The sequence below is a fragment of the Vipera berus genome (assembly GCF_964194415.1).
Source record: "Vipera berus genome assembly, chromosome: 2".
NCBI lineage: Eukaryota > Metazoa > Chordata > Lepidosauria > Squamata > Viperidae > Vipera > Vipera berus.
Genome location: NC_138203.1, coordinates 106,292,724 through 106,306,332, shown reverse-complemented (window position 1 = coordinate 106,306,332; position 13,609 = coordinate 106,292,724). Strand labels below are relative to the sequence as shown.

Genomic DNA, 13,609 nt, shown 5'->3' with positions numbered 1-13,609 from the left:
TATATGAAGATGGGAGCACAGTATCCCTGTTATCACTGCTCACAGATTTGTGAAGGCAAATTTAGACATCAACAGTCTATAGCTTCTTTCATGGAGATATTTATTCATGCATCCATCTCCTTTCATCTCTTGGTCATTTTAGAAGTTAGAATAGGGCTAGTTCAGGAATCAAATTCCATTAACCCAGAAATATAGTTTTCCAGCTCTAAATTATCTTATATACAATAAGCAATTCTTCATCTGCTAACCGTATGGTCCAGCAGAGAGATAATGGAAAATCAGTTGATCTTTAAAAGAACTCTTAAAAGAGAATCCTTGCCAGTGCTTTGGAAAAGATAGGGATTCCTTCCATTTAAGAGGACAAGAGCAATGCTAATTTTAGTGGTCATAATTTTTGAAGTAGAGGGAATGCCTAGCAGTTAATAAGAACATACAATGCTACGTTAGAGAATGGGCAATATTGAAAAAGGGGAAGCCAGAAAAGAATGGCTTCAATCTGAATTTTTAACTGTCCCAGACACAATTATTTACACTGGCAACAGAACTCATATAATGAACAAAAAGTAGAGCCAAAATATACTAAATTCCATCTGTTTCTATTCAACCCATATCATATGTATCATAGCATATGTATACCTATGATAAGCTAATGGCCTCAGGGTGTGTTCTAAACTCAGAAAATGGAATAGGTTTGTAAAAAAATGCTAGGATGCTATGTTATGTAAGGTAAAAAAATAAGGTATATAAACAGCTACAGCTAAGAACAGTCAACAGATTGCTCATCCTTTCCAAACAAAACTCCAGCCACCTCATCCCATACAGATATTATGGCACTTCCAGTCAGTGATGCAATGGGTTCTAAACACCTGAGCTCAGATAATTGTTGTACATCTTCTCTCCATCTCTGCAGCAATGTCACCAATAGTGGCTGGATCGTTTTGAACAAGCGGCCTTTCCTTTATAAGCAAATAATCTAGTGGTCCAAAACGTTTTAGGGTTGATGAGCATACACAGGATATTAAGGACAAACTATAGGCTCTAGCTCATTCACAAAGTAGTTGCCATGGGAATTTACAAGAATGCCACAATTATCCCTACTTAATTTTGTCCTTTTCATGAGCAAAACAGACATGTTTACAAAGAGCTGGGATGGAGCTACTGGGAACATTTTTTTTAATCTTGTAGAGTCCAGTGTCATTTTTGTACATAAAGACATGGTTGGACATTTGCATTCTGTTTTGCAGCAGGCTTAGCTTCCTGTTTTTAATTAATGTAAAAAGTCAGAGAAAGTAGGAATCCTGGCATTTGCTAAGAGATGGGTTAATGAGGCATACTGGCATCCCCACATACCATGCTAGAGACTCACTCTCACACACAAACACACACACACACACACACACACACACAGAGAGAGAGAGAGAGAGAGAGAGAGAGAGAGAGAGAAAGAGAGAGAGAGAGAGAGAGAGAGAGAGAGAGAGAGAGAAGGAACACATACACACAATTCCAAGGCTAGGCATAAAGTGTGCAGTAATGCAGTAAAAAAGAATCCTATGGTCAGAAACTCATGCAGCAGTAAGTCTTGGAAACAATATCCATGAATCAACAGATACCTCTTATTAGTGCTGCAAGTTTCCAGAGAGAATTCCAGATGTGCTAAGCACATTGATTTGTGCTTTAGATTGTAAGCCGCCCTGAGTCTTCGGAGAAGGGCGGGATATAAATGGGATTAAAAAAAATAGAGAGGGAAAAGGAAAAGAACGTATTTCCAAGGAACATATACCTGAGCTGAAAGATTTGGATTGTCTCTTGATACTTTCCTCCAGTTGACTTTGAAATGTATTGTGCTCAGAGTCTAGCTCTATGAAAAAGAAATACAAAAAAGACAATTAGGTAAATTCTAAATACACATTCATACAGGAGTTCCCCTGCATTCCCAATTTTATTTTATTTTTATTTTATTTTAATTCCATTTATATCCCGCCCTTCTCCGAAGACTCAGGGCGGCTTACAAGCTTAGCAGTAGACTTCATTCTATGTATACGCCTGCTTATTAGGGATTTCACACACCCCCAAGCGGCATTATTACAAAGTCAGCTTAATTGCCCCCAACAATCTGGGTCCTCAGCTTTCAGCCCTGAAAGTAGCAGTACAGAAAAGCTTCCCCTTAGAAACTGGAAACAACTTTGTTTGGGAAAAGTAGAGCCTCTTTCATATGTGAGTACTGCAGAGATCAGAATGGATGACCCCTGAAAAATATGAATATGATCTCAGACTTCATGTAAATTGACATTTATTCAGTGTAAATTTTACTTTTGATTTACCATTTAAAACTATTATCAAGCTGATAATATGAACACATTTCTAATGCTATCCTATATGTGTCTACTCAGAAAAAATTCTACTCTTTTCAATATGCCCTATTGTAGCTCTCTCCCCAAAAGAATCTTAATGATAATCACAGGAACAACAAGAATAGTAATTGATTAATTTTATTTTGCATTTCATTCAAAAAGCTTAGAGAAACATACGAAGTTGTTCATCTGCTTTTATTCTCACAATTCTTATGCTGATGTTAATTAACATCCAAAGGAGCTTCACAGCTGAATGGATATCTCAGCCAAAGTTTCCTTGAACCATCCTAGATGCTGTTAGTCTATGTTGGGGGGGGGGGGGGAAGCAACCAGAAACAAAAAAAAAAACAGGAGGAGTCTGGTAACACCTTTTCTGTCTAACAAATTTCATTATAACGGCATAAACTCTTGTGAAATGTAGCTCACTTCAACACATCTGCAGCTCACTCCTTTTTGTATAGCTTTTTTTCCCATGCAGTTCATGAAAGCTTTTAATGTGCTGCATCAAAAAAGAACCAACAGATTCTTTCTGATCTACCATGGTAGGTGCAGTTTCTGATCTGCCTTCTACAATGAGTAATTAACAAATGATTATCAAGATCATTAAACGTATCATTCTATTTTTATTCCTAGAGATAAATGCCTTTGCTCAATAAAAAAAAATCCTTCAATGGCACCATCCCACGCTTTATTATGATTAAAGTCCCTTTTTGTAAGTTAATTTGACATGGTTCAAACTGATGTCCATCCTCAAGAGCAATTTACTGTTCCAAGAGGAAGCAGAAATTCTCAGAAAGTAGCTCCCTTCCCTGATTTTGTGCCTTGTGCCTTTTGTGCTTTTTGCACTAAAGTGCAAAACATTCCTACTCTGAAATCTTCATTATGCTGACTTACAATTTTAAAATTTTACTACAGGGGAGCAATTAAAATATGATCCCTCCACCTGTAAAGTAGTGTAATCTTCTCCATCATTTCTGTCTGCTTCCTGATTGTGTCAACTCAAACTCAGATCCTCCAAAATCTGCCCCACATTGCCTTTCAATCCTCTTTCAGCTTAGTTTCCCAGGCCTAATATTGCCTCTTTAGCTAGCAAATATCTTTCTGCACCATTGTCTTGCAAACTGCTTTTTTATTGTCTTTGGGGGGATTTTTCATTAGCCCCGTGTTCTCTGGTAGTCAATGCAGCCCTCTTGAAAGCTCTCCCTTACTAGCCATTTTCTTTCACTTAGGGAAAAAAAAAGAGGGCCAAGGATGGTTATACCAGTAGCCAACATAGGTTCATTGAAAACAGATCATGCCAAACAAATCTTATTTCATTCTTTGACAAAGTAACTAAATTAGTGAATCAGTGAAACTCTGGATATAATATACTTAGATTTCAATAAAACATTTGACAAAGTAGACCACAACCTACTTCTTATCAAGCTAGAAAAATGTGGAACAGACAGCACCACCACCAGATGGGTCTGTAGCTGGCTGACAAATCATATTCAACATTTTCCTGAAAGGAAGTAAACAGTGGGGTACCACAAAATTCTATTTTGGGCCCAATACTCTTCAATATCTTCATAAACTATTTAGACGAGTGAATAGAAGGGAAATTAATCAAATTTGCAGAGGACACTAAGCTGGCAGGAATAGCCAACACACCAGAAGAAAAGCTCAAGATCCAAAAAGATCTTGGCAGACTTGAACACTAAGCCCTATCTAACAAAATGAAATTCAACCTAGATAAAAGTAAGGTTTTACACTTAGGCAAGAAAAAACAACTATATACAGGGTAAGTGAAATTTGGCTTAATGTCAGCAATTGTGAACAGGATCTTGGAGTCCTAGAGGACAATCACTTAAATATGAGGCAACGGTGTATGGCAGCAGCCAAAAAGGCCAATGCAGTCTTAGGCTGCATTAATAGAGGGATAGAATCAAGATTACATGAAGTTCTAGTACTGCTTTACAAAGCCTTAGTAAAAGTACACTTGAATACTGCATTCAGTTCTGGTCACCACAGATGTTGAGACTCTGGAAAGAGTGCAGAGAAGAGCAACAAGAATGATTAGGGGGCTGGAGCCTAAAACCTACGAAGAACGGTTACAGGAATTGGGTATGTCTAGTCTAATGAAAATAAGGACTAGGGGAGACGTGATAGCAGTGTTCCAATATTTGAGAGACTCCTACAAAGACGAGGGGGGTCAAACTATTTTCCAAAGCACTAAAAGGCAAGATGAGAAACAATGAATGGAAACTAAGAGAAGCAACCTAGAACTAAGGTGAAATTTCCTAACGGTGAGAGGAATGGAACCCAGTGGAACAACTTGCCTTCAGAAGTTGTGGGTGCCCCATCACTGGAGGCTTTCAAAAAGAGACTGGACAACCATTTATCTGAAATGGTATAGGGTTTCCTGTGCTTTAATATATTTACAAAACACATCTAAAAATTATTTACCTGAATTATTCAAATTAAGCTCTTTAGAAACCTTTTTGCCAAATAATTCTTGTCTCAGTTGTCTAGCAAACCTAGCAGGATTGTCCCATGGGATATAAGACACCTCATCATCACCACCAAGCATCTTGCCAGAGTCTTCAAGCTGCCCATACTGATCGACATTTGTCAGCTTCAAACTTTCAAAAGTAAACACTCGAAAAGCTCGTTCTACTTCAGCCCAATTCATATGTTCTGCAAGAAAATTAAACCACAGAAAGAAAAATGTCCATTTAAATTGCCTGAATCCGCTTTTTATTTTGTCAGAAATCTGATTATCATTCGTAGCCGATTCAAATTTATTCCAACCAATGCATTCCCAGAAGCAAAAAAAAAAAAAAAAGGTATCAAATAAAGGAGGAAATTATTCTACTCCTTCCCAGATCATGTAGAAATTCAATATAACAAAGATTTGGACTACTTTGGAAACAGTAGGCCAATAAAATAATATTATTACCATCAGTACAATAGTGCATAAGTTCATGAAGCCTGGCAAGGCGTTTGGTATTGTTTGCAGGTGATGGAAGAGGGAATTTAAGAAGTTCCATCAAAGGCAGCTTTTCCATCATTTCCTCTTCAATCTTTATTGGGTGTAAACCATCTTTTACCTTTAGTGAAGAGAAACATGAAACTTCACTGACTGTGCTATTGAAAGGAGGAATGAGCAACTTTTCATATTTGGAGAACATAAAGGTGCTTTTTGCTTTTTTTCTCTATCTCTTCGGGGCATTGGAATGACACTACTGCTTCTAGGGGAGAGGATTGGTGGCGCAGAAATAAGGCAACACAGATGCATTATGCCTAGCAAAAGCTTCACATACTCATTTTGCTTCTTACTTTTTTGAAAAGCAAGACCAGATTTAAGTGTGGTGTCCTAAAGTATACAATTTTAAAAACATATATTTTGGAAAATGAAAATGTAAAAACCTGATCTCTAAATCTACATATTTTAATAACACAGGGTTAATATAAATTAGATATGCTGGTAATAGTTTCTTCACTTGTGATATTATTATGATATCACTGTAGGAATGTTGATTGATTGTCGTACAACATTTTGTGTCATTTTTTAAGTCCTATTGTAGGATTGCCTATTGATATTTCATAAGCAAAGGTTTTAGAAATAAACAATAAGATTGCAATGATTTTTTGATCTCTCTGCAGCTTCTGACATCATCAACCATGGTATCCTTCAGAAATGACTGTATAGTAAAAACTAATACAAACTAAACTTAGAGAAAAAGAAGAGAAAGAATACAAAGTGCAGGAAAAAAGATAAAAAGAAATATATATAAAGAAATGACTCCCAACCTTCATGACAAGTAGACAAATTTAGCAACTTTTCACCTCCTATAAGGTTACAGATATCTCTTCATCCCATATCCCATCCCTTATCAATAAGTAAATCCATAAAATATCAACATTTGAATCCTGGTGTCAGCAAAAAGTCCATAAAAGTTGTAAGAACTTTTTTAAAAAGTCTTATTTTAATCTTGAACAAATAAACCAACTTTATATTTCTTCATTTTACGTTTAACAGTCTTAATCTTTAATTCAATCAGATATTATCATAGGATTTAATTTCTCTTCAATTCTTCTTTACCCAATTCTTCAAGGCTTTAGCAAGCCTCTTTTGTGGATCCATTCTCTTAGCTTATCATTTGTTTTTCCTATTTAATTTTTAAACTTTCAAACAGTTTATTTTGCATATCCAGTAAAGAGTCCTTTTTCAAATCATTCTCTTGCCTATCATTTGTAGTTCCAGCTTCTTATCTGCAAATAATTCCTGTTTTTGTGCTTTTGCCTTTTCCTTTGCTATCTCCTGCTGCCCTGCTGCTGAGGCTGGTAGCAACAAATCCCCCTCCTGTTTAAAACCAGGTCATCATTTACTGTTAGTATCAATTAACATTTTTGCTAAAATATTGTGTCTTGAATCTGGATCTTAAGTTTTACACTTAAAAATATTTATACACTGACAGGTAATTTTTTTCTTATTTTTTTCTTGGTTGACCTTCATGATTTTTAGCTTTTGTCTTGATTTTCAAGATAAAGTAGAAAAACAAAATAAAATATTGCTCTTAAAAAGCAGCTTATGAGACATTTTAGCATTTTACATTGGGGAAACCTAAGCACATTGTATAATTTTATTATTAGATTTATATGAGCACAGATTTTGCCTTTGCAGAGAACTGAAGGTACTTACAATTTATGCACTCCTTTGGAATTTGGCAAATTTATAATGGTATTCTTTCTTTCCTTTTCTCTATTTTTGTATTATTGATGGGAAAAAGGCTAAATAAATGTTATATTATACCTTTACGCAATGTAGCTTCCGAGACAAATTATCATGATAGTTTAGTATTAGAGGCCCTCTGGGAGCCGTAGCTTTTTCATCATTTTCAGGATAAAAAGAATTATACAGCTCCTGTCAAAGGAAAGAAAGCATGCATTTATAAACTTATTTATAATTTTTATAAAAGTATTAAATCAGCATTAGACAATACAAACCATTTTTTCATTTTCAGGAAGGGCAAGTGAAGGTAGAATCGAAACAATATGACTGGCAATGGTATGATCCAACCCATCTTCACGTGGCTGTGGAATCACTAGGCTTGGTGGTGTAAGATTTTCTTCTGATGCAACAACCTAGCATAAATACATATTTTATTTCATTATTCCATTGCTCTGAGAGAAAAACATGTTGAAAGAATGATTAAAGATATCACAGTAACAGAACCTGTAGCATTGACTTGTCCCAGTCCATACACCCAGACACCAATGGGGTTTATAATGCAAGCCCCTATTGTCATTCACCAGGTCCCACTTGTAGAGCAGGTTACCAGCAGACAACTTTCAGCAAAGTCCAACTGAATCAGAATCCAGGGAGGCAAGGCACAAAGTCAGAAGGCAAAGCACGAAGTTCAAAGTCAAGGCACAGCGTCCAAAATCCAGAGGCAAAACATTGGTTCAGTAGGTCCCAAAACACATCATGCATGAAATGCAGGAACACTCTGGTGTGTTGGTAAGGCCAAAAGACATGACAGAATATTCAAAGTGGCCATACTGAACCCTGAACACAGTTTTCCTTTTATTTCCTTCCTGTATGTGCATCAAGTTGTACATTCCTCTCAGGTCCAGTTTTGTAAATATTGTGGCTTGCCTCTATCCCTACTTCACATTCTTGTCAATGAGATCCTGAAGAGCCACTAGCTCCAGCTCTGATGACTAAATCCGCTCCACTGGCAGTTTTGCATCAGGGACCAAATCAATGGGGCAGTCACAGGAATGGTGGGGTGGCAGTTGCTCTGCTTCCTTTTCACCAAAGTGAGCGGCATACTTCGTGATTTTGGAGGGGGGTGTCTAAGGGGTTACCAAGGGACTTCTCCACTGCACAAACATGGAATCTATGGGCGGTGACACTTGGGACTTTTGAAATGAGCACCCTAGGCTGACCAGACAATACACGAATTATGGGCGTGGAGCCATTCCAGGCTGAGCATCAGTGGGAAGTGAGGAGCAACCACCATGTAAAACTCCAGCCACTCCACATGGCTACCAATATGCAGGTGGATCAGTGCAGTTGCTGCTGCCATGGGTCCTGAACAGAGCTACTGACCGTCAATCATTTCCACAAGCAAAGGCAGAGCCATTTCATGTTGCGAGATGTCCCATTTTGCTGGAAAGGTCACCCCCAAGTGCAATGCATACAAATTCCTCTCTCCCTGGAATGGTCAGAATGACCAACACCATCAAGTGCCACACCATAGTAATTTGGGGTTGCTGAGCCAGACCTGCCATTAAGGGCACCCAACCTATTGATTCCTCTAGACCAGGTGCCTGACATTTCCCGTCATCATGGGCATTGCCTTGGTGGGATATTTGGCAGTCGAATGACCTGGCACCCTGCAATACAGGCAGAGCCCTTCCTGACAGTCTCGGACCTTTTCAGACTACGTGAGGCAATGGTTGAGCACACACACACACACACCACTTGCATATCTCCTCTCACACCATCACAGAGCCTGAAGACCCCACTTCTTGTCTTCTTGCTTTTCTTTGTTGTGTTGTGCCAACCATCAATTAAGAGCCACAGACGCATCAGTTCCTAAAGAGTGTTGGGGCAATCTGTCCTGACAACTCATCTAGTAATTACGAGGAAAGCCTCTCCTAAAATTGATCAATGAGGGCCTCCTCATTCCATTTTAAGTCCTGGCTTACTAGGCAAAAGTCACTGATATCAACCACCAGGCACTGTCCTTGTTTCAGCTCCTGCAACTGTCTATTAGTATTTGGGCCTTTAGAAGTTCCTCAAACATACTTTTCAGTTGCACACAGAAGACTGAAAAATTATCCAGGAGCAGGCTGGGTTGCATAAGAACAAGCATGCCATCAAACCTATGTGACACAGAGACTGGGCATTTGCACCATGGCTGTGAAAGTCTGGAAGCTTGCATCTGGGCCAGCTGCAATGATCAAAAAGCCACTTGTTGAACCAGCTAGACATGATCAGTGAGGAGTTACTTCATGTTGGCTGGGTGCAGGACACTGTCTCCTGGAGAATGTCTTGAGTCAGAGACAAAATGTCCTTTTCCAGTCCATACAAACACATACCAATGGGGCTTAATGTGTTTATTGAACACCACAAACCCCTATTGTCGTTCCCCAGGTTTCACTTGTAGAGTACCTTTCAGCAGACAGCTCTCCAAAAAGTCCAACTGAATCAGAGTCCACAGAGACAAGGCATGAAGTCAGAAGATAAAGCCTGAAGTCTAAAGTGAAGGCACAAAGTCCGAAGTCCAGAGTCAAGGCACAAATCCAGGAGTCAAGGCACAAAGTCTGAAGTCAAGGCATAGGTCAGGAGAAAAGGCACTAAATCTGAAGTCGAGGCACAAAGTCCAAAGTCCAGAGTGAATGCACAAAGTCAGTAGTCAAGGCACAAAGTCTGAAGTCAAGATATAAGGAAGGAGACAAGGCACAAAATCCGAAATCAAGACATGAAGTCCAAGGTACAAAGCCTGAAGTCAGGAGTCCAAGGAGTCACAGTGAAAGGTTGTCTCCGACAAACCTCAACCCCAAACTTCAAGCTAAATAGGCCCCTGCCAGTGCACTTCTTTAGGAAGGGCAAGGTTGCCTTCTCGCAAGTAGCCTCACCGACCACTGTTGTGCTTCTTTCTGCTCTGCTCTATTTGCCTTGGGGTCCAGCAGGGGAGGCAATTCTTCCTCATCTCCACTCATCGGCTGCAGCTGTGTCTCTTTCTGTCCGCGCCTCCAGCCAGTATCCATACTTCCTGGCTACAGTTGCATGTCTCCTCCTGCAGCCAGCCACTTGTCCGGTTACTAGTTTGCATGCTCTTCCGACATTCCTGGCATTTCCTGTTCCTGACCATCACTCCTGTCACAGAGCTTTCCAAGGCCTCCTACAGTCCTCCTTGTCCCTCTCTAAAGTCCCTGGAGTCGGCTCTTTTTTGTCTTCCAAGCTGGCACCAGGGAAGCCATTACAAATATTATATTATATTATTATTTAGTATACCATAACAGAATGTTAGAATTTTTTCTTAATCCATACAAGAAGAGATGTATGAAAAATGTCAAATTACTAATAGAAAAAAGGTTATTCATAGATATCATGGTGATCAGAAAAGTAATATTGAAGAAAAGATATCCCCTATATTTGAGGGACATACCGGAGAGAAGCTAAATCTTGAACAACAAAAAAATAATCAACAGCAACACACACCACAATAAATCCAAGATGAAACTGATCCACTTGAAAGATTCAAGCAAGAGAAAATCTCTCAAACTATTCCACAAAACAAATTCTTCCAGATGTATATTAAACAAGACATTCATTCATTCATTCATGACAGCGTACATTAAAAAAGATAATAAAAAACTATTAAAAATTCAACAATTAAAACACAATCAAAGTTACTAATAATAGAGTAGCACAGAATGTTATTGTTATGGGCAATACAGTCATCTGACTAATTCACCACCACCACCCTAGGACCCCCAAGCCTGTTGGCAGAACTATGTTTTAAGACAGCGCTTTTCAACCTTTTCACAGATTGTACCACTTTTAGGACATGACACTATTTGAGTACCACCAGTACTTAGCAAGGTGTCAAAAACTTGATGTCTTTAAAAAAAAGGAAAAAAGTACTGATTTTAATTTCTTTGGTGGCAGTTCCTTTGCTGAATCACTTTCCCTTTGCACTGACAAATTTATCTATGTTTATTAATATGCACCACTACCTTAGTGGTCAGGTAGCTGGTCGGCCCTTTTTCCTCTCTCTCTCTCCTCTCTCTTTCTTTCATTGCCTGCTGGGCTCTCCTTCCACAGCCTCTGCTCGTTCGTGGATCCCTCTGCTTGTCTCACAAAAGCCTCTCTCTTTCTTTGTCCCCTTCTCTTTCCCCATCATTTTTTTTCTCTCCCTCTCCTGCCAAAACCTCCTCCTTTTATATTCTCTCCTCTTTCCCCTCCTCCTTTTATATCCTGTCTCCCCCACCTCCTCCTTTTATATCCTCTCCTCTCTCCCCCCCTCCTCCTCTTCTCTTCCAGGTGCGCCACTCTCTGGGGCTCAGGGAGAGCTCCAGCATCAGTTGCTACCCCAGTCTCATTCTCCATGCAGTCACCCACTCTCTGGCTGGCCACTGCACATAGTGTTGATCAGCTGAAGCTGTACACACTGATTCTCTCACCCCAAGGCCTGTCTGCTACTCCCAGTGATAGCAGAGGCTGCCAGAAGCACTGATCAACTGGACCTGTGCACGACGATCCAGGGCCCTCAGCAGAGCCCCAGCAACACCGCAGCTCCAGCTGATTCTACCCCAGGCTTGTGTGGCACTGCCGCCCTTGAGTTCATCAGCACTGTCGCCACTTCAGCTCATTTCCCCCTCCCCCGCTACACTTGTCTAGGTCCCGTACCCCCTGCCAGGTGCTGAAGTATCACTAGAGGTACACATAACACCAGTTGAAAAGCCCTGTTTTAAGAGACTTCCCAAAGGATACCAGGAGTGGGGTCTGTCTCACCTTGGGGAAAATGTTTCACCGAGCAGGTGCCACATTAGAAAAGGCCTATCTTCTGGGTCTTTAGTTGATAGAACCCACAGCATACCTCTTCTGCTGAATGTAATGGGATGGGTAGATGTATTTGGATGGAGGTGGTCCTTCAAATAACCCAGTGCTTTAAAGGTGAAAATCAGCACTCTGAATTGCACCCAGAGGCAAAGTGGTAATCAATGCAACTTATGCAGCAGAGATGACCTATGTACTATCTTAGAGGCACATATAACTATCTGCACCACTGCATTTTGCACTAGATGAAATTTCCAAATATTTTTCAAAGACAGCCCCATGTAGAATGTCTGGTCAGGGAACAAAAGCAACTGGCACACAACAGAAGATTTAGCATCCATTTAGTTCTATCTCTGCAATATTAATATCAAGTCAATTAAAACCTATTACATCCTATGACAGAAATGTAATCTAGCAGTTATTAGGAGAAAGTCTTCTAAGTATTTCCTGAGCGGTGGTGGAGTTTATCAAAAGGTTTACTATATGTAGTTGAGAAATGCTTAATGTTGCTTAAGACAGATTCATGATCCATTACCCAGTGGATCATGAATCCAGTGGATTGAAAACTTGGTTATTTAAACTCTAGTTGTAAATTATGCATGGATAATTACAATGAACTATTGTTATTTTTATTTGGGCTATTAAATGATAAAATATTATAAGGCTGAGAAGTCCTTATGCATGCAATGTAATTTATCCAGTTTTATTGCATTGTTTTTTCTATATATATCTTCTTTTGTTTCATTTGTTGTCATTGCAGTTTTTCCTCTCTTTTTATAAAACCCAAGTTCAGGAACAGAGAACACTTTGTATCACAGTAACGAGCACATATAGACAACTTGCAATCCATAGACTGCATGAAGGTGAACAGCTCCCAGAGTACATCCCAAAGATTCATGGTGGACATGCAACACTTTTTTGTCACATTCTGACAACACTTTTTCTTGTTTTATTTTCCCACTAAAAATGCATCCTTTCCCAAAAGGGAAGAAAATTTGACTGCAATCCCTGATGATTTTTCCTAGAATCATAAAACATATCCCATCCCTTCAAAGGCCAAAACATGATAATGTGCAGTTCCTGATAGAAAAAAAAAGTCTGATGCACCAGTACATCAAAATATCTTAACTGTGGCTTGAAATCCCAGCATTTAGCAAAACTGGAAAAGTGAGTCAACAGATCCAGCAATCTTGCTCCCAAACCAGGTAAACATGAGAAACCTCCATTCTCCTTAGCTATTTGGCTTATCTATCCACACTTCAGTAATGCAAAATTATTCCCCCTTCCACTAGCAAAGACCTTTAATTAAAGATCCTTATATGTCCTTTAGCTGCAAGGATATTTTAATAATCATAATTTCTAAAGGAATTATAGCCTATGTTTGCTTACCTGTTGCAACATACACTCCAGTAATAAGGCAACAGAAATCACCTCATCGGGGACACAACTCAGGAGATCATTGTAGTACCTCATGTCTACATCTGTAATAATAAAACTATTTTTAATAAAAATAAAATCTAAAAATGTATTTAAAACATTTAGGTATATAGAGCTACCAATAAATGCAACCTGAATGTATTACACACCTGTGAATATTCATGCTTCTCAAAATAAGAAGGTGATTCCCTTTGCAATAGGGCCTTTCTTTTGAGGCCAAAGAAGGCAAACTCTGTTTGAGTAACTGAAAGGTTTTACTCTC

The 13,609-nt window shown here is 39.1% G+C and overlaps 1 protein-coding gene across 1 annotated transcript in view; it reads right to left on the bottom strand.

Annotated features, from left to right (window-relative positions):
- SPAG17 (sperm associated antigen 17) overlaps positions 1 to 13,609 on the bottom strand; it is a gene marked incomplete at its 5' end in the record, with an annotated part of 120,744 nt that overhangs the window by 76,382 nt on the left and 30,753 nt on the right. The window contains 7 exons of the mRNA XM_081318920.1: positions 1,781 to 1,858; positions 2,799 to 2,918; positions 4,797 to 5,027; positions 5,290 to 5,440; positions 7,147 to 7,257; positions 7,341 to 7,478; positions 13,300 to 13,391. Coding sequence (XP_081175046.1) covers positions 1,781 to 1,858; positions 2,799 to 2,918; positions 4,797 to 5,027; positions 5,290 to 5,440; positions 7,147 to 7,257; positions 7,341 to 7,478; positions 13,300 to 13,391 — 921 coding nt within the window. The remainder of the gene's footprint in view (positions 1 to 1,780; positions 1,859 to 2,798; positions 2,919 to 4,796; positions 5,028 to 5,289; positions 5,441 to 7,146; positions 7,258 to 7,340; positions 7,479 to 13,299; positions 13,392 to 13,609) is intronic.